At 44.5% G+C, this 21,414-nt stretch overlaps 1 protein-coding gene and 1 pseudogene across 3 annotated transcripts in view; both read left to right on the forward strand.

The window, feature by feature from the left end:
• The window catches only part of KDM3A (lysine demethylase 3A), a 56,048-nt gene that overhangs the window by 22,741 nt on the left and 11,893 nt on the right, over window positions 1-21,414 (forward strand). For 2 of the 3 annotated variants that reach the window (XM_062209808.1, XM_062209810.1), the window contains 9 exons: window positions 1,776-1,939; window positions 5,929-6,449; window positions 9,904-10,108; window positions 13,437-13,651; window positions 16,460-16,612; window positions 16,749-16,844; window positions 17,107-17,234; window positions 19,520-19,715; window positions 21,236-21,408. In XM_062209808.1, coding sequence (XP_062065792.1) covers window positions 1,776-1,939; window positions 5,929-6,449; window positions 9,904-10,108; window positions 13,437-13,651; window positions 16,460-16,612; window positions 16,749-16,844; window positions 17,107-17,234; window positions 19,520-19,715; window positions 21,236-21,408 — 1,851 coding nt within the window. The remainder of the gene's footprint in view (window positions 1-1,775; window positions 1,940-5,928; window positions 6,450-9,903; window positions 10,109-13,436; window positions 13,652-16,459; window positions 16,613-16,748; window positions 16,845-17,106; window positions 17,235-19,519; window positions 19,716-21,235; window positions 21,409-21,414) is intronic. The other variant, XM_062209809.1, reaches the window with a different exon arrangement.
• On the forward strand, window positions 401-500 carry LOC133773074 (U6 spliceosomal RNA; annotated as a pseudogene).

Raw genomic sequence — 21,414 nt, forward strand, 5'->3', positions numbered from 1 at the left:
AGTATTATAAAATATTATAGTCAAAAGGACATTTTAGAAATAAACTTTTTTTTTTTTTGACAGAGTGGATAGTGAGAGAGAGAGACAGAGGAAGGTCTTCCTTTTTGCCGTTGGTTCACCCTCCAATGGCCGCTGCGGCCGGCGCATCTCGCTGATCCGAAGCCAGGAGCCAGGTGCTTCTCCTGGTCTCCCATGCGGGTGCAGGGCCCAAGGACTTGGGCCATCCTCCACAGCCTTCCCGGGCCATAGCAGAGAGCTGGCCTGGAAGAGGGGCAACCGGCACCCTAACTGGGACTAGAACCCCGTGTGCCCGCGCCGCAAGGCAGAGGATTAGCCTGTTAAGCTACGGCGCCGGTCAGAAATAAACTTTCTTAATTTCCCTTTTTAAAGAATCAAATCCTCACTTTGGCAGTACGTATACTAAAATTGGAACAGTACTGAGATTAACATGGCCCCTGTGCAAGGAGGACATGCAAATTTGTGAAGCATTCCATATGTGATTTGTATAGGCTCTTAATCATTAAAAAGTTACTGTTGTTTAATAGTAAATTTTACTTGCCCAGTATTGCTTATACTGTTGGCATATTTCATAATGCAAATATGAAATAATTATTAATGGTAATGTTGCTGTTATAGGGGTGCTAATGTTGATATATTAATGTTAGTTAATGCTGATATTAGTAAATTAATGTTATGTTGGGGGGAGAAGTTAGAAAACTAAAGCCAAAGAGATAAAATTAACTATCCCAAGGATATAGTCAACAACCCTCCCCCCCCCAAAAGAAAAAGCAAAAACATATTTTGGCAAATACTAAGCTAATAGGCTAATAGTCATAATTGAGTTGACTAAAATGGTATAGAAGATGATCTGATAATTTAGTATTTGAAAATGAGTTGAAGCTATGCCAAAACTTTGATAATTATTATTTTTTTGGGCGTTTCTAGAGTTTATATTTGGTGATAGGGTAAAAGGTTGTTTTATAGATAGACAAATTGAGAAAGGTATGTGACTTGAAGTTCAAGCACATTTAAAGAGGCTGGTGAAGATGAGTAATTGATTTCATCCAGTTCAGCCGTGGATTATTTAGTTGGCTTGAGTTTATCTCTTCCTTTTTCCATGCTGGGGAGTTTATTTTTAGGGATGATATAGACTGGTAAGTGGGTTTAATATTTATATTTTGTGAGTACAAAATTATATGAAAAGAGCAGGGATCCATGTGTCCCCAACTTTGTCCCACTGGCCTGTCATAACTTGATATTTCTTGCAGCTTGGGGTGACGTTTGTGACTTGATCAGCACGTAAGAGCCAGAACTGTATCCTCAACCCTAATCGCGCTGGCTTCTGTTGGTATCCAGTAGGCACCACTGCCTGTCAGAGTCCCATGTGGTCTGGTCTCCTGCCTACTCTACGCAGTAAGTGCGTGGTGGGCAGTCAAGTGAAAGTGAATGCAGGTAAAGCTGCCGCCATTCGAGACTGTCACTGAGAAGTGCATTTCTGTACGTTGTATTAGCAGAGTAATCACCACACAACCGCACTTCCCTGGCAGAGCGATTGAGAGATCTGAGAAAGACCAGCTTATGATCTTTTACAGGAAGACAGTTTTCAGAAATTAGTCCCTAATTTTGTGATCTATCACTTGTTTTACTGTCTTTTGGTTTGGTTCTGGCATTTGGGTTTCTTAGTATTAAAGCACATAATCTTGATTTTGTTAACACTTGGTAATTCCCCACTGAGGGACTTTCCTTTTATTGTTTGTTGGTTTGGTGTCTTTTAGGCCTCTCCCAGTATGTGTCCTGTACAGTCTGTCCCCACCACAGTTTTTAAGGAGATACTGCTTGGCTGTACTGCAGCAACTCCACCTAGTAAGGACCCACGACAGCAAAGTACTCCCCAGGCTGCCAACTCTCCACCTAATCTTGGAGCGAAAATTCCTCAAGGGTGAGTAGTGTTACAGATGCTTAATCATAATAACTTTAAAAATTATTTTAGCCTTGGTTCATTCGTCTCAGGTTGTCCCAGCGAGATTTTTTGTTATAGTGTCCAAAAGGAAAGAATGATGAATGTCTTGTGAGCTGAAAAGTGAGGAAAGGATGTGGAAGAACACAGAGAACGTGACAGAAGTGAAGGGGTGTGAGAAAACAGCAGTTTTCTTCACTTGACAATGTTTGCAGAGGATTCCTTGAAATTCTACTGACATCTGTAGGTGTTCACTGTCCAGGGAAAGAGAGCATGTTGGTTGTCTAGAAGACTGGGTCAGTGGGAGTGTGGAGAAAAGGGGAACAGTGTTACAGTGTGTGTGGGGTGGTGATTCTCCTCTGCCTGGAGGTGAGTTGTCCCGTAGTACAGGTAAGAAATGTGACAGAGGAAATTTTAAGAATAATAAAAGGGGCCGGCGCAGTGGCGTAGCAGGCCTGGGAAAGCAGTGGAGGATGGCCCAAGTCCTTGGGCCCCTGCACCCACATGCAGGGAGAGGCTCCTGACTTTGGATTGGCGCAGCTCCAGCTGTTGCAGCCAATTGTGGAGTGAATAGTGGATGAAAGACCTTTCTTTCTCTCTCTCTCTCTCTCTCTCTCGCTCGCTCTTCCTTCCTATCTCCTCTCTCTTTGTAACTCTTCTAAGTAAATAAATCTTTAAAAAAAAAAAAAAGAATAGGAATGAGAAAGCAATAACTTAGGTGGCATTATTACTAGTTTACAGGAGAGGAAAATGACTAAGAAATATAGTTTGGGGCTGGCGCTGAGGCATAGCAAGTAAAGCTGCTGCCTGCGGTGCCAGTATCCCATATGGACACTGGTTCTAGTCCTGGCTGCTCCATTTCTGATCCAGCTCTCTGCTATGGCCTGGCAAAGCAATGGAAGATGGCTCAAGTCCTTGGGCCCCTGCACCCACGTGGGAGACGGGGAAGCTGCTCCTGGCTTCAGATAGATCTATCTCTGGCGTTTGCAGCCATCTGGGGAGTGAACCAGTGGATGGAAGACTTCTCTGTCTCTCTCTCTCTCTCTCTCTCTCTCTCTCTCTCTCTGTATCTCTTTCAAATAAATAAATCTTAAAAAAAAAAAAAAAAAGAATAGAAATGTATAGTTTAACCAGAGGTTGAAAGCAGGTACAAGGTTGACAGAGGGTTTTTAAGGGAAGAATCTCTTAAGAGGAGTGGTGGCCTGTATAAGCAGTTGATGTGGGTCAGAGAGACTGGCATAGAAGCTTGGTTGGGTGGCAGTGCTGTGGCGTAGTGGGTAAGGCCGCTGCCTGTACTGCTGGTATCTTATGGGCGCCGGTTCTAGTCCTGGCTGCTGCTCTTCTGATCCGGCTCTCTGCTATGGCCTAGGAAAGCAATAGAAGATGGCCCAAGTCCTTGGGCCCCTGCCCCCACGTGGGAGACCCGGAGGAAACTCCTGGCTCCTGGCTTCAGATTGGCACAGCTCTGGCCATTGCGGCCATTTGGGGAGTGAACCAGCAGATGGAAGACCTCTCTCTCTCTCTCTGGCTCTCCTCTCTGTAACTCTGACTTTGAAGTAAATAAATAAATCTTAAAAAACAAAAAACAAAGAAGCTGGGTTGGGAAGACAGCCACAGAAGGTGGGAGAGTGGCTGAACTCATTGGTTCATTGTGGGGGAAAAAGTGAGTGTCCTGGGACAAAGCTTGGAAGATAGCCACGGGCCAGTCAAATGAAGGAGGAACTGTTTTTGAAATAGAGGGAACAGTGGGAAGTTTAGTAATATCCAAGCAAAGGTTTCTGATCTAAGTGCTTAAATGAGAAATCCTTCTCCAAGGTGAAATCCTTTGTTAGAGGTGGAAGGAGGAAGTGTGATAGAAAAGAAAGGACTTTCTGTTTTGCTGAGAAAAGAATTCTAGGATGAATTTCAGAGAAACAAAAGTTCTTCAAGGATATCCCTAATATTCTTGGGTGTTGTATTATTAGCTTTAGATCTTGATCATGCACCCAACAAGAATGAACTTACTCACTGTTAGGGCTGGTTACATACTATTCGTAGCAGGACAGAGTTTAATGCTGCTGCTAGTCTGAAGTTAGTTTTGTGGGTTTTTTTTTTTTTTTTTAGATTTATTTATTTATTTGAAAGTCAGAGTTACACAGAGAGAGGTCTTCCATCCATTGGTTCACTCACTTCCCAGATGGTCGCAACAGCCAGAGCTGCGCTGATCCCAAGCCAGGAGCTAGGAGCTTCTTCCAGGTCTCCCAGCGGGTGCAGGGGCCCAAGGGCTTGGGCCATCTTCTACTGCTTTCTCAGTTCACAGCAGAGAGCTGGATCGGAAGTAGAGCAGCTGGGAGCCAGCGCCACTGCTCACTAGGCTAATCCTTCGCCTGCGGCACTGGCACACCGGGTTCTAGTCCCGGTCGGGGCACCGGATTCTGTCCCGGTTGCTCCTCTTCCAGTCCAGCCCAGCTCTCTGCTGTGACCCGGGAGTGCAGTGGAGGATGGCCCAAGTGCTTGGGCCCTGCACCTGCATGGGAGACCAGGAGGAAACACCTGGCTCCTGGCTTTGGATCGGTGCAGCGCGCCCGCCGCAACGCGCTGGCTGTAGCGTCTTCTTGGGGGGTGAACCAACGGAAAAAGGAAGACCTCTCTGTCTGTCTCTCTCTCTCTCACTAACTCTGCCAGTCAAAAAAAGAAAAGAAAAGTAGAGCAGCTGGGTCTCAAACCAGTGCCCATATGGGATGCCAGGGCATTAACCTACTGCACCGCAGCACCGGCCCCTATAGTTAGTTTTTAATTTAGTTTGTGTAAACGCCTTAGAGGATTTCTAAGATTTTTAATATGCATACACATTTTAAGATTTTTACCTTAATGCATTGTCCTACCATGAAGGTGAATTTTTTTTTTTAAGAGTTATTTATTTCAGGGGCTGGTGCTGTGGCGTAGCAGGTAAAACCTCAGCCTGCAGTTCTGGCATCCCATGTGGGCACTGGTTTAAGTCCCAACTGCCTCACTTCCAATCCAGCTCTCTGCTATGGCCTGGGAAAGCAGTAGAGGATGGCCCAAGTTCTTGGGCCCCTGCACCTGTGTGGGAGACCTGAAGAAGCTCCTAGCTTCGGATTAGCCCAACTCTGGCCATTGAGGTCATTTAGGGAGTGAGCCAGTAAATGGAAGACCTCTCTCTCTCTCTGCCTCTCCTTCTATCTCTAACTCTGCCTTTCAAATAAATAATCTTTTTTTTTTTTTTTTAAATGATTTGGGGGCCAGCACTATGGTGCAGCAGGTAAAGCCAGTGCCAGTTCAAGTCCCAGCTGCCCCTATTCCAACCCAGCTCTCTGTTAATGGCCTGGGAAAGCAGTAGAAGATAACCCAAGTGGTTGGGTCCCTGCACCCATGTGGGAGACCTGGAAGAAACTCCTGGCTTTTGATTGGCCCAACTCCAGCTGTTGCAATCATTTGGGGAGTGAAGCAGCGGGTGGAAGAGCTTTCTATCTCTCCTTCTCTCTGTAATTCCGCCTCTAAAGTAAATAAATAAGTTTAAAAAAAAAAAAAAAGTTAATCTATTTGAAGAGCAGAGTGACAGAAACTGAGAGAGAAATCAATCTTCCATCCTCTGTTTCATTCCCCACGTGTCCACAACAGCCGGGCCTGGGCCAGGCTGAAGCCAGGACCCCTAACATGGGTGGCAGGGGCCCAGCTACTTGAGCCATCATTTGCTGCCTCCCTGGATGCAGGAATGGGATGTTCAATCTGAAGTGGAGCAGCCAGGACTCGGAGAATTTTGCGTTGCATTTTTCTGTGTTTAAGGTATTTTTACAGAGCTGTAGACTGATTACTTTTAACTCAAGTTCACCGAAACCTATCCACCCTTTTCAAACATAGGCTGTTTTTTCTTTTATGCTGGCTGCTTCAGGGAACAGCAGTTGTTTTGGGATGGTATGGGAGAGATTACAAAAGGCCAGGATGCTAGTTTCTCATGCTGTCTTTTTCAGATGTCATAAGCAGAGCTTACCAGAAGAGCTTTCTTCCTGTCTGAATATGAAGCCTGAAGTACTGAGAACAAAAGCAGATGTGCTCTGTAAAGCAGCGTTGCTTTCTTCCCAGTCCTCCCAGATGGGAACGGGAGACCTGAAAATTCCGAGTGAGCCAAAAGGCAGCTGTAACCAGCCGAACACAAGTGCTGGTCAGGAAAGCACATTGGAATGTGTTCCACAGCCACTGACTGACCTCCCGAAGGAGTGCTTGTCCACAAAGGCTTCTTCTAAGGAAGGATCGGACATTGCCCATACTCCTGAACTGCAGAAGCACCTAGAACATGCACCTTCCACATCTGATGTCCTGTCAAATAAACCAGAAGTAAAAGCTGACGTCAGTAGTGACAGCCCTAACAGGTGTGCAGACAAAAAGGTAGAACCTTCAACTTTAGGTTGTCACTCACAGAATTTAAAGGAATCGTCAATAAAAGTAGATAACGAAAGCTGTTATACAAGAAGCAACAATAAAATCCAGAATGGTGAGTATTTCTAAATGTCTTTATTGATAGCATGGACATGATGGTAGAGGTATATATGTTTCTTACACCTTTTGAGAAAATAGATGAAAATGACTTTGTAGGAAAGTTCACATAAGCTGTTTCTCACAAGTGAGATCATGCCATTAGTTTTATTATGAATTAGTGTGGATTTCTGTCAACATTGTAAAGCTGCAACAGTTCCATTATGTGCATTTACCAGATGATTTAACTGGTTCCTATTAGAAGGGTAATTAGATGGTTCTCCATTTTTTGGTTGTAGGAGAGTCTTTATTTCTAGCCTTCCACTGATCTTTCTGTAACACTCAGGTTAGAGTGGAAGAGGTGACACTTTGTGCTTCACAGGTAGCTCAGATCTGAAATCAAAGGGAAAAACAGATGGAAAACTCTCATCACCTGGAAAATGGTACTTTGGTTAGTGGTTATAGACACAACTAAAACAGTAGGCAGATTCTCTTTGCTTATAGGAAAGGTCCTGCTGTACCCACAATTTAAAACTAAACACTCTTATCGGGAATATTGTACACTTAGTTCATATTATAAATTGAGCATTCCCAATCCAGAATGCACCAAAATTGAAATTTTTGAGTGCCATCATGCTGCCACAAGTAGAAAATTCCATACCTGACCTCAGGTGATAGGGGTATGGTGAGGGTGAGTTGCAGTCAAAGCACAGGTGCACTAAACATACAGTATAAAATTACCTTCAGGCTGTGTGTATAAGTACATATAAAACAAATGAATTTTGTTTTTAGACTTGAGTGCTATCCCCAAGATTTCTCATTACTTACATGCAAATATTCCAGATTCAAAACAATGACAAATCTGAGGTGCTTCTGGTCCCAAACATTTCAGATAAGGTGTACACAACCTGTTCTTGGTCTGGGGATACATTCCAATGATCGTTGTTACCGGAAGTTCACAATAGAGTAAAAGAGAATGACTTCACATGTCAAAAGATTCAGAGCTATTACATTTTAAAGATACCTTTTGATAATTGCCAGCTGTATTAGTGTATTTTAAGGTTTTTAAAAAGATTATTCATTTATTTATTTGAAGGCAGAATGGCTGAGAGAGGGGGAGAGACAGAGATCTTCCATCTGGTGGTTCACTCTCCAAATGGCCACAACAGCCGGGTCTGGGCAAGGCTGAAGCCAGGAGCTAGGAACTTGGAACTCCCTCTTGGTCTCCCAAGGACCCCCTCTTGGGCACGTTAGCAGGAAGCTGGGTTCAAAGCAGAGCAGCTGAAACTTCAGAGTTTCTGATATGGGATACCAGGGTCACAAGTGGTATTTTAACTTGCTGCACCACAAATCAGCCCTATATTTTAATTTTTTTTAAAAAAAGCTTTTCATTTGGATCAATAAAAAAATGAATATATTGACACTAGCTTTTTTTTTTTTTTTTTTAAATCACAGACCTCTGTGAGAGTAGATGGCAGTAGATTTGTCTTGTGGGTCTTTTATTACAGTTGGAGGAATAGGAAAAAAACCCTTTCTTTGCCTAGGGATTCTTCTAACCCAGCTTCTTCGTTCTTGAGGCTTAAGTCAATATACTTGTTAATTTGCATAAAATCAATTGCATAAGATTTTACTGTTCTCAGGAGTTACGTAACTCCCAAAAGAAGGTGAATATTCCTAACCATATCCTTGTTCTGTTTCTTTATTCTTCTTGAGTCATCAGCATACACACTCAGCTAGTTTTTGAAACCAGTCATTGTAGTGAAGATCACTGAAAATTCTAGTGCATAAGCACATGCCAGGTACACAGGTGAGTTACAGAGGCCACCTTTGTCTCACTGAGATGTGCAGCTATTCCCCAGGTAATGCGGTTGTAACAGAAATCAGTGTGGACGCGCTGTTTCTGCTGTGTGCTCTGACTTTGGCTGAGGCGCGCGGGTGCTCGGTGCATGCCTGCGTCTCTGAGCTGTGGCCACTGGGACTGTGTGTGGGTGCAGGAAGACCGATGGAAACCCTTCTGCTTCCTTGCTCCACTTCGGGGCTAAACACCACAAGCTGCCTGCAGTCGAACAGCTACCAGCCTTTCTTTTTGGGGAGATGTACGGCTCCTCGGACGCAGGGATTGCCTGGGTTTCTTTGCTCTGATCTGAGAGGATCATTGACGGGATCAGCTGTTGCTGTCCTCTGTGGAATGCTGGGTTTAGACAGTTCAACTTGATTATTTCAACTTCTTCTTTTAAGCCAAGGCAGAACAGTTGAGATGAGATAACCTTTGCTTGGAAGCCTCGTCCAACTCAAAGGATGATGTCTTTCTTGAACTGAATGACTAAATTTCCACCCTTGAACTACTAACCTGTTTTATTTTCTCTCCTTTCTTACTTATATCTTTTCACTGTAGTGAATAAGAATGTTTGAGGGATCAAGGACTAACAGCATCGTTTAGCATTTTATAGTGTGCTCTAGTCCTGCTTAAAAGAGGAGAGATTAGATCACCTCTGGCAATTATTGAAGATGGTTATTTTAGTTAAACTTCTGTGGTTTGGGGTCTTCTGATTTTGTCCAACACTGTCCTTTCCCACCTGTCTCAACCAGTACCCCAGAAGTTGTTTTTGTTTCTTTATATATTTTGTTAGCATAAGAACCTGCTTCCCCTGTCTCATCTTCCCTGGACCCTGAAAAAGGTCTTTTCTGTCTTATTTCCTATAAAATATTCTTAAGGCTCTTGACTTACAGATTGATTCCTTTCTATGTTACTTGGACTGACACAGAGATTGTTCTTTCTTGTTACATCTCTACTTTTTCTTTTCTTCTTTAGAAACCATGTTAACATTTCCAGTTCTGCCAGTTACAGCTGAAAACCTGCATTGACCTAAAAACCGTAATCCTGTCTTTACCCAGTGTTCTTTATCCTGCATGGGCCTTATGTGAAGAAATTGAAGATGTGCCAAGTAAAGTAACATCTCTTGTAGGCATTTTAGAAGGTAGCTCTTCATAGAACAAGGGCTGTGTTGGAAAGCTATTTAGTTTTTGTTATATTTGGAATTGTTAGCTTGTGCATAGTTCTTTAGAAAATACATCTTAAACCCATCTTTTTTGAGAATGAAAAATAACTGACATCAGGCTGTTGTATGAGGTGCATCTCTGTGCTGTGCTAATGTTATGGAAAGTTTGAATGAAGTATCCGATATGGAAAAGACCCCCTGAACTATTTATTTTTCTAGATTTGAACTGAGCATATACACTAGGAATTGTGAGCATAGCTGTTGAATTTGGGGCTTAAAGTTGCTAAATGGAGATTAAAAGTTTTTCAGTTGTTATGATAGTTGCCTTCTTTCTGTTGAGCTGTTTTTAACCATTGCAACAGAACCAAGACGTGAGAAATGGGATTCTCGAATGGAAAATAGACCTTTTGAGTAGAATTCAGTCAGATATTGGGGGGTTTATATATATATTTTTTTCTTTTTTGTTTTCCTTAGCCCCGTCCCGGAAGTCGGTTTTGACAGACCCAGCTAAACTCCGGAAGCTGCAGCAGAGTGGCGAGGCCTTCGTACAGGACGATTCCTGTGTTAACATTGTTGCCCAGCTGCCCAAGTGCCGCGAGTGTCGTTTGGACAGTCTCCGCAAGGACAAGGAGCAGGCGAAAGACTCGCCTGTGTTCTGCCGCTTCTTTCACTTCAGGAGGTGAGGCACTGGCCAAGAGCTGAGGTGTTCTGGGCTCCACAGCCTACTTGATCCACTCATCACATAGGATTTCTTTAAAAAAATTTTTAAAGTGAAAAAGCTTAAAAATGTAGAAAAGTGCTGAAGGTTCTGAAAAAGCAACTCCAAGTTAGTTTTCAGTCTACTTTTAGTGATTGTATGGTTGTAAGAGGTATTCAGGTGGACCTGTTTGACGTGTTGCAGATTCTGTTTTGATCATACTTTCCCAGTACATAGTAGGAATCTCTTGTTCATGGTAACCGTTCTCCCTGCAGACACTTGGGAATTTCTTTGTAAGAACCTATTAGAGTGGTATTTGATGATCCATCTCACCAGTTCCCTTGTTGGTGATATTAAGATTAATTTTTGTTTATTGCCACTAGGAATGATGTAGAAATGATTGTCTCCTTGTCAGAAGTGTGTGTGTGCCTGTGTCTGTGTTTAAGGCCTTGATACATGTATTCTCCATGCCCATTTAGTGGGGTTTGAGCATGCCTGTCTCTCAACCTTTGCTACCTTTCCAATTTTATAAACAAAACTTTTTTTATTTATATCGAGTTTTTTAAAAGTCAAATTCAGTTTCCTTAAACTTTTCCTTCCTGCGTGAAGAAATGGGCAGCCTTATCTTCTGTGAACAATGTTTGCTGAATGTTGATGAACATTAGGTATAATTCATTTTCTCAGAAACCTAGATACATTCAGGTTCAGCTAGTGGAAGTACTGACTTTAATTTCTTCCTACTCTCCTCCTCCCCTTTCCTTCTAAATTAAAATTTGAACAGACTTTGATCTTATTATTAAAAGATTGCTGAGGAGCGGAATTAAACACACAAGTGATTCAATCACTCATTGTGGCTGTGCTGGTAACTCAGATTCAGGCTAACTTAGTGCAGTAGAGTTTTTCAGATGCTGGTTTGACCCTATTAATTCCTGAGTAAATCCAAAGCACATGACAAAGCTTGTGAGTAGCATCATCTAGAGCTGTTATCCTGTTCTTTGTTTTTGTTTTGTTTTTTAATTTATTTAAGAAGCAGAGTTAGAGACAGAGAGGGAGAGACACAGAGATTTTCCACCTGCTGGGTCACTCCCCAGATGGCCTCAACAGCCAGGGCTGAGTCACCAAGCCAGGAGCTTCATCCGGGTCTCCCACATGGGTCACAGGGACCCAGACACTCAGGTTGTCTTCTGCTGCTTTTCCCAGGCACATTAACAAGGAGTTGGATGGGAAGTGGAGCAGCTGGGAGACAAACTGGCACTCATAAGGAATGCTGACATCACAGGCAGCTGCTTTACCTGCTATGCCATAGTACTGGCCAAGGAAAGTCTTGTCTTTTTAAAAAAAAAAAAAATTATTTATTTGTTTATTTGAAAGGCAGACAGAGACACAAAGGTCTTCCATCCACTGGTTTACTCCCCTGATGGCTGCAATGGCTAGAGCTGAGCTGATCTGAAGCCAGGAGCTTTTTCTGGGTCTCCTACACAGTTGCAAGGGCCCAAAGTCTCAGACTGTCCTCCATTGCCTTTCCAGGCCATAGCCAAGAGCTAGATCAGAAGTGGAGCAGCGGGGACCCAAACTGGTGCCCATATGGGATTCTGGCATTGCAGGTGGCGACTTGATCCACTTTGCCACAGCACCGGCCCCCAGGGTCTTTTCTTAATATTGCATAACATAAGCTGTCTAGGAGAAACTAGAACAGAGTCTTTGGTAAAACAGTATCATAGGGGCCAGTATTGTGGCGTGGCAGGTAAACCTGTCCTCTGCAATGCCAGCATCCCATATGGGCACTGTTTCGCATCCTGGCTGCTCTACTTCTCATCCAGTTCCCTGCTTATGTGCCTGGGAAAGCAGTAGAAGATGGTCCAAGTGCTTGGACCACTGCACCCACGTGGGAGACCCAGAAGAAGCTCCTGGCTTCAGTCTGGCCTAGCCCTGGCCATCTGGGCCATTTGGGGAGTGAACCAGCAGATGGAAGATCTCTTTTTCTGTCAGTCTCTCCCTCTCTCTTTCAACAAATAAAAAATAAATCTTTAAAAAAAAATCATAAATTAGCTTTCCCCTGATACTTAAAGTGAGGCTGCCCAGAGCCGCCTCATGAAACTCCCCTGCAGGTGAAACCAGATTGGGAGTAGGGTCACCGTGGTGAAGCTCGCTTACCAGGCCTTGGTGCCATTCCCTCTCCCTTTGAGGTGGCCATCATGAGTTTTTAGCGTTGTCACTCTAATTCAGGCTATCAGTTACAAGCTTGCATCTCTCCTTTGGACTTGAAGTAAATGTGTATCTGTTATGCAGGTGCTAGTCTCTTTTGTCTTTTCTGTGTTTTTTCTAAACCAGACTTTGTCTCATAGGCTCAGAAAGTTTCAGTAGCATTCAGTACCTAAGGAAATCAGGGTCTCCAGCAAATTGTTGAAAGCTTTCATCCATTGACCCCAGCTTATTCCTGTTCCTTACCTATGTGTCTAAGCCCTTTGGTCCAGTCTAATATTCTACTATCACTTGCGTCACCTGTATTTCTCTTGCTTTTGTATGAATTACTATCTTCTTCATAGAAACTTTTCTTACCCATTATCTACCTTTTCTTGCATGGTCAGCGCAGTTACTATCTGTACGCAACACTTCTTCCTCCCCTCTTATGAGACTGACTGACTGTCATGGCTGTCACATCCTCCTTTGCTATGTGTTTTATGTCTTGTGCCCCCAACTAGAAATATATAATATTGTGCTTTAAAATTTTCAAAAATAACGTGTAGCTTATTAAAAAGCTCAGGTGTTCTCAGGTATAGAACACAGGTACTGGGGACATGCTCGCCCCTCTCCTCCTCTCCTTTCACAAGCTCACAGAGTGCGTGCAGAACAGCTCACAGAGCAGTGTGGCCGTTACTTCATGACCGGCTAGGGCTACCGTGCGCTTGTGGAGCTTACCCGTGAAGCAGTAGTTATATTCAGATCTGATCAGATTAGTTGTCACCTGTTTGTTATCAGCTTACTTCTGTGGTAACTTGTGATTTTCCTTGTTCTTAAGCCCCAAGTCTGACAGGTTGAACAACTGTCCAGGAGGCAGTGTGGTTGTATCTTGGTTTGAGTATGAATGCATGTCTGTCTTCTCCCTCCCTCCTTGCTTTTTGGGGAACAACTTACTTTTAACTTGTTTCTTAACCTTTGTGTTGACATTGCTGGATAACAATAGACTGTACATAGCCATGGAGATTAGAGGAAACTGGAAAGGACTTATTTATTAAACTAGTAATTGCAAGTCATGAATCAGTTTTGTGGTGCACATACATACCTACATATTTTTTCCCTCCATTTCTAGGTTACAGTTCAACAAACATGGTGTGTTGCGAGTAGAAGGCTTCTTAACACCAAATAAGTATGACTCTGAGGCGATTGGCTTGTGGTTGCCTTTGACCAAAAACGTTGTGGGGACTGATCTGGACACAGCCAAATACATCCTGGCCAACATTGGAGACCACTTCTGTCAAATGGTGATTTCTGAAAAGGAAGCTATGTCAACCATTGAACCACACAGTAAGAGCATCTCTTAGGGGGTAGGAGTTTTGAGTCCAAATTGATTTTTGTTCCTAAGTGACACCTAGATCCCAATTGTGTGAGTTTCACTTTCACCCAGTTTAGATGACTTTGGTATAAGATTGCATTTTTCCTGAGTTTTAACCAGTCCATGACCTGTCTATAAAGTCTATTTTGGGGCCCTTTTCAAAGGAGTAGAACTTCTTTTTTGTTAGGGAAGATAAACGTGAGGTGGCGATGGACTGCTCAGCCTCACTAGCAGTGCAGCCTCATCAGAAGGGGATGAGGCCTCAGGATGGCATAAGACAAAGATCCCTAATCAGAAGTACGTCTCAAAATAGAAATCGATCGCTTGAGGCAGAGTCTGTAGGGCAGGGCCAGGGTATAACAATGTATACGAGCTCCGATGAAACTGATTGTGCTACAGTGGAGATTTGAAGGCAATACACTTGTCGGTGCAAGCTGGGCATGTGTCTGTCCTCCACTCCTTGGGAGCACTCTCTCTCACTCACCTGGCAGCCCAGTAAACCGTAGGGGCCAGTGTGGGTGACACATTAGGGCTATGACATCACGACAGCAGGACACCATGTTCCGAAATGGCTCAAAGTTAAAGCTGAAGTGTTTTCATTGCTTTGGTGTATGTCTTTTCAGATTGTACATAGCCAAATATGTTTGAAAGCAAGCATCCACATCAGTCGTAATGAAGAATTTGGTTGTAGCTACCAGAGACCAGTTGAAGCTAGCTTTGTACACAATTGTTAGGGGATAGATACGGATGCTGCTGCATCTTAGAGTCCCAGGAACTGGGGCATTCCTAGCAACAGGAGTGCAGAGCTAGGCAGAGGGGTGGGAACTGAGAGCTCCTGGGGCAACCAGAAGGAAAGAGCAGCTTCGGAATTTTCCCTTTGGTGTGGGTAGCAGAGGCTTAAGGATTTTTTTTTTTTTTTTTTTAAAGATTTTATTTATTTATTTGAGAGGTAGAGTTACAGATGGTGAGAGGGAGAGAGAGAGGTCTTCCATCCTCTGGTTCACTCCCCAGTTGGCCACAATGGCTGGAGCTGGGCCAATCCGAAGTCAGGATCCAGGAGCTTCTTCCAGGTCTCCCACACAGGTGCAGGGGCCCAAGCACTTGGGCCATCTTCTACTCTATCCCAGGCCATAGCAGAGAGCTGGATTGAAGTCTTCATCTGCTGGTTCTCTCCCCAAATGGCCACAACAGCCGGAGCTGGGCTGACCCAAAGCCAGGAGCTTCTTGCAGATCTCCCACATGGGTGCAGGGACCCAAGGACTTGGGCCATCTGCTGCTGCTTTCCCAGGCCATAGCAGAGAGCTGAATTGGAGGTGGAGCAGCCGGGACTCGAACTGGCATCTATGGGATACCGGCACCTCAGGTGGTGGCTTTACCAGCTATGCCACAGTGCCGGCCCCCTCCTGCAGTCTGTTTAGGACAAGTGGTACTACTTTGCCATTTTCAGTAGAGACAAAAAATGTCCTTATTAGACACATGTAAGAATGGTGCCAGATGTGGAGAAGCATGCCTCTGTAGCTGCTCTGTTGGCAGTACATAAACAGCTGCACTATAGACACCTCTGAAACATATTAGTGGCTTCAGCAGGACTGTTGTAAGTAAGTGATGTTTTTTCTTTCCTTTGGGTGAGTCATCTGAAAAATGTATTTTTTTTTCCATATAGGAAAAGGCACATAGTGATTTTTTTTTAAGAGTATAAACAAATTATCTCCTCCTTGAAGATTTAAATGTGATTAACTTTCCTCCTTGCCTTTTGATTATCCTGTCCCTCTTTCTTGGTTCTGTGAGTGATGGTGTAGTCTACACCATACCCACTAGGGGCTTTGCTCTGATCCCGCGATCAGGAGGCAGATCTCAGCCTTCCTACTGTACTCCGCTTTCAGCCCCAGTCACTAAGTGGGTGGCCAGAGATAAGAATCTAATCCAAGTGGCCAAGATGAAGTTCATAAAATCTCGTTTGTAAAAAGGCTGAATAAAACCCTGGGGATTGTGCCTGGATTGTCGCACTGTAAGGAAATGTCATGAGTTCCCTTGGCAGTGGCGCCGTCTGGTGCAGACAGGTGTTTAGTCAGTAATGGCCTTGACCACAGACTGGGCCACAGGAAGATCCTCTGTGCAGAACAGTGCAGCAGGATTGGTCCAGGACTGACAGGAGGGGTCTTCCTGGCCAGCAGGCGCTGGGCTTCTCTGTGACTCACAAACGTGTCCTCCCTTTGCTCATACTCTGCAAGCTTTCTGATACCTGGATAGGGCACCTGAATGGATATCCTTCCATGCCAAGGAGAGGGGCCCAGTGGCCTGCCCAGCTCAGAGCATCCCGAACTTCACCTGATACTCTGCTGATTGTTGGATGTGTGTGTTTGAGTAGATTCCCCACCCCTGCGCCCCTCTCAGAGAAAGCTGGAGAAAGCTTTCCCCATGCTGCCTTCAAAGCCTTACAGGGACTCAGGAGGCACCGAAAGGTCGGAACCACCTCTGTGTTACCTGTGTCTGCACTCGCTGTGCAGGCGGAATGGGGCTCTGCTCCGGTCGATTGTCTCCTTGGGGGGAGGCAGGACTGCCTGAGTACACACAGTGCAGATAGGCCCACAGTGTGAAGAAAAGTGGACGGGATTGCTGAAGGAATGCAGGAGAGCTTCCTGGGTGTGGGGACAGCGTCTGTGATGAGGGCTGAACGCTCATCTCACAGAGGGCAATGACAGCGCCCCATCCCATCCCCTCACGTTTGACTTCAGAAGCCCTGTCCTCCCCAAGCCTAAGTGAGCTGTTGATTTTTGCAGGACAGGTTGCCTGGAAGCGAGCTGTCAAAGGTGTACGAGAAATGTGTGATGTGTGTGACACCACCATCTTCAATCTGCACTGGGTGTGTCCTCGGTGTGGGTTCGGAGTGTGTTTGGATTGCTACCGGATGAAGAAGAAGAATTGCCAACAGGGTGAGAACTGACTTGATTCTCCTCTAGCCCCTAACACTTACATTAAACCCTCTGTTGACGAGTGGTTGATAGATTTCCAAAGCATGTGGGGCCAGGGTCCCGGAAGAACAGTTAACTACAAGACCATTATTTGCAGGTGCTGCTTACAAGACTTTCTCTTGGTTAAGATGTGTGAAGAGTCAGATACATGAGCCAGAAAACTTAATGCCTACACAGATCATTCCTGGAAAAGGTATTTCATGGGATGAGTGGTTTCCTTTCCCCTTGTCTCAGTTAACTCCTAGGGGCTGGGTTTTAGTAAATTATCCAGAAGTGTGTCCAGGGATGCTGGCAGCATCTTTCGGTTAAGATCTTAATGGACAGTTTTGTGCATTGTGGAAGGCATCATGGCGGGGGCGGGGAGGGGACACCTTGCTGCAGTGTCAACTCTGTGATGTTGAGGTTCAAAGTGCCTGATACCCTTGCTCAGATGTGTGCCTTTGCCCTTTTTTTAGCCCTCTATGATGTTGGAGACATTGTTCATTCTGTAAGAGCAAAATGGGGAATAAAGGCAAATTGTCCCTGTTCAAACAGGCAGTTCAAACTCTTTTCAAAGCCAGCCTCAAAGGAAGACATAAAACAGGTATTGCTGCTTCTGCTAGATTCACCATCCTTGTGATTGTTGTCTGTCTTTTTTAAAATAACCCAGGGACTTCTACAGTGTGTTTGAAAGGAACGTGGGGACAGCCGTCAGTGGGGAGAGTTTGCCAGTCTCATGAGACAGTTCAGAGACCCACTCCTACTTCTCCCATTACTTCGTGGATCTCATCTGTGGCCTCTTTTAGTAGATTTTTTTTTTTTTTCCTTGAAAAAACAGAAACTTCTTTTATAGTCTCATCTTGCTATCGAATTTTATATGGGTTTTAAAAACTTCTTGTGGGTTTTACAGAATTAAAATAATTCAGCAAAGCTTTAGAATATTTTAAATTACTAAATGTATTTTACCAATATGTGAAGATTTAAAGGAAATAATGAAACGAACATGGACCCATCACTCAGTGTAAAAAGTACATTCTCTTTGTCCCATGCCTCTTGCTGCGGCATCCCTCTCATTCGTCCATTGCATCTGCCCCATTGTCCACTTCTGTTTCTTGCCCCAGTTATCGTGATCCCACATTTGTTTTTAATACTTAGAAATTTGGTTCACGTGTTCATACAGTTGTGGTGCTGAAAACAGCACGGAGCAGTTGAAGAGTTGTTTTTGAGATCAGAACTGAGCTAAACCATCCTGATGATTGGCACTGCAGAATTATATCAGTTGTAGGATAGGATGGGGACCACAATAGAAATTTCACACTGATATTCTTTTTTTAAGATTTATTTATTTGGATGGCAGAGTTACAGAGAGAGAGAGAGAGGGAGGGGTCATCCGCTGGTTCATTCCCCAGGTGGCTGCAATGGCTGGTGCTGCGCAAATCAGGTGCTTTCTCAGTGCCTCCCATGTGGGTGCAGGGGCCCAAGCACTTGGGCCATCCTCCACTGCTCTCCCAGGCCATAGCAGAGAGCTGGATTGGAAGTGGAGCAGCCAGGACTCAAACCAGTGCCCATATGGGATGCCGGCGCTGCAGGTGGTGGTTTTACCCACTATGTCAAAGTGCCAGCCCTGTATACTGATATTCTTATTCCTGGTTTTCATATATGTATAAACTCACCAGCTGAATCATCAAGGCAGGTTTCTTTATTTTTAATAAAAAAACATGTATATTTATTTGAGAGAAGGGCAAACTGACAGAGAAGTCTTCTATGTAGTGGTTTACTTTGTTCAGGGTTGGGTCAGGCCAAGGCCAGAAGAACTCCTTTAGGTCTCTCATTTGGTTGGCAGGGACCCAAGCAGTTGGCCATCATCTGCTGCTTCCCAGGGTGTGCATTAGCAGGGAGCTGAAGCGGAGGCAGGACTCCATCCCAGGCACTCTGATAATGGGATGTGGGTATCCTAAGCAGTGGTTTAGCCCAGTGGGTCACAATGCCTGCCCCCACAGCATTTTTTTTAAATAACAGTAATGGCATGTCATTTCCAAGTTTTAGTTTTTCTTTTCAGTTTATGATTGAGTTCTTTTTTTTTTTTATAAATTTTTTTTTTTTTTGACAGGCAGAGTGGACCGTGAGAGAGAGAGACAGAGAGAAAGGTCTTCCTTTTGCCGTTGGTTCACCCTCCAATGGCCGCTGTGGTCGGCGCATCGCGCTGATCCGAAGCCAGGAGCCAGGTGCTTCTCCTGGTCTCCCATGGGGTGCAGGGCCCAAGCACTTGGGCCATCCTCCACTGCCTTCCCGGGCCATAGCAGAGAGCTGGCCTGGAAGAGGGGCAACCGGGATAGAATCCGGCGCCCTGACCGGGACTAGAACCCAGTGTGCCGGCGCCGCAAGGCGGAGGATTAGCCTGTTAAGTCACGGCGCCGGCCGATTGAGTTCTTTTAAGAGCTCCTGTTCATGTGTTTTAGGCAAGTGAAGGGAGCATTTCCCCGTCTCTCTGTTACGTTCCCTTCTGAGTCAGCTTTTCCTCTCCTTCCTCCCCTCATTCATTCATTGAGCAACCTTGTCTTGAGTGCTACTCTGGATTCTGGGTCATTCTGAAGCAACATGGAACAGGGAGAGATAGGGATATGTACAAGCACGAGACTGATGGTGAAGTGGTGGAGGGAGAAGGCTGGAGTTGCTAGCGTGTCTTGGGTTTTCCTTAGTACTACTTAGCAGCTACAGATGACAGTCTTTCCTGCCTGGTAGCTCTGCCCCATCACGGCAGAACAGCTGCAGCTGTGCTGGTTTTATTTGGAATATTTACCTCCTCTGGTGGGCTGTGATGGGAGAGGGTGCAGAAAGGAGAACGTCATTCTGTGGTTGATGTCAGATTCCCCTTTGTGCTTAACATAGACTTCCCCAGCGGGAGAAAAACTGGCCGTTGGTGCGGCACTCCAGCAGAGCCCCCCAGTGCCGGAGCCAGCCGCCGCGGGTGGGGAAGCAGCCTGCAAGCCGGTGGGTGGCGTGAAGGCCGCCTGTCCGGCCAGCCCGTCTCCTTTAAACTGGCTGGCAGACCTGACCAGCGGCAACGTCAACAAAGAAAACAAGGGTGAGTGTGCTCCTGCTACTTCAGGCCGTTCATGGAGGGACTGGGCACCTCCGTTGCTCTGAGAAAAACCATGGTTAGAAGTCTTGCATCATGGAAAGTGACTCCTTCGTCACTCTGGAACTGCCACAAGTGACAGTGCTTTTGAAAGGCAGCACCCAAGAGCACTTTTGCTGCTGGTGGAACTCGGGGTAAGGTTGAGACTGTCTGGAGAGATTGAGGTGAGGCTGGTCTGAGGCTCATTAGGAGCAGTCACTTCTGTTTCTGTCCTGATGTAGGCCTGTGTGTCTAACCTGGAATGTGCTGCTGTAGGATTTTTCTGTCCTCTGTGCAGTTATCTTGGAATACTTGATGTTAATTTTAGGAACATGGACTTTGGAGTCTAGTTTACAGTTGAGAATTATGGTTTCTGGCTCTGTTACAAGAGGAAAATGGCAGGTAAACTTCATTCATGCAAATATACTACACAAAATTTTAATAAATCAAATTTGATACTATAAATACAGGAATTACATAGCTTGACCAAGCAGGGTTTTTCCAGAAATGCATGTGCAGTGTAACATTCAAAAAGAAATCTGAGAGTTAGAGAGGGAGAGACGGATTTTCCATCCGCTGGTTCACTCCCCAGATTGCTGCAACATTTGGGGCTGGGCCAGGCCAAAGCCAGGAGCTTCCTCCAGGTCTCCCATGAGCGTAGCAAGGACCCAAGCACTTGGGCCATCTTCCACTGCTTTCCCAGGCCATTCCCAAGAGCTGGGTTGGAAGTGGAACAACTGGGACTTGAACTGGCGCCCATATGGGATGCTGGTGTCACAGGTGGTAGCTTTACCCGCTGTGCCACAATGCTGGCCCCAGCATTCAAAAATTTGAAAAATCATGTAATGAGATTCAGAAAGACATTTAGTAAAATACCTATATATGATTTTTAAAAAACTCTTCAGAAGGGAATATCCTTAATCAGGAGTTTCTACAAAAACCTGACAGTAAGCATCATAAATAATAGTTGAATTTCTTTAATTGAATATTTTTAATAGTTTCCCTCTTGTTTGAGGAATGATATAAGTATACCTACTATCAGATATTACTTTACTAAGAATTGTACTAGAAGTCTAGGCCACTACAGTAAAGCCAGGAAAAAAAAAAAAGATACAGTGAGGTGGTGTGGTGAAGAAGCTGTCAGTATTTGTAGGCAATAATGTGAAAAATGCAAATCAACCTACCTTTCCTAAGCATACCATCCAGCTGACTAAACGAGGTCAGTTTACAAAAAGTCAGTTGTATTTCATATACCAGAAACAGAAAATGGAAGTTTAAGAGACATCATTTAGTATGGTCATTACCTGGATGTTGGCTGTATATTAGCATCTATTGGCAATCATTGTCTAAATATTATCATGAAGAATTTTTCCTTAAGTCTTTGGTTCTAGTGAATGAAAATCAGGTTCTACAGTAATTCTATTAGAAGGTGATGAATGTGTCTTCCAGAGTGCTTGTTCATGTGGATGTTTTTGGTTTTGTTTTAGAAAAACAACCAACGATGCCAATTTTAAAGAATGAAATCAAATGCCTTCCGCCCCTCCCTCCTTTGAGCAAATCTAGCACGGTCCTGCATACCTTTAACAGCACAATTTTGACACCTGTAAGCAACAACAATTCTGGTTTCCTCCGAAATCTCTTGAATTCCTCTGCAGGAAAGGTGTGT

Source organism: Lepus europaeus, chromosome 13, assembly GCF_033115175.1.
Source record: "Lepus europaeus isolate LE1 chromosome 13, mLepTim1.pri, whole genome shotgun sequence".
Lineage (NCBI taxonomy): Eukaryota > Metazoa > Chordata > Mammalia > Lagomorpha > Leporidae > Lepus > Lepus europaeus.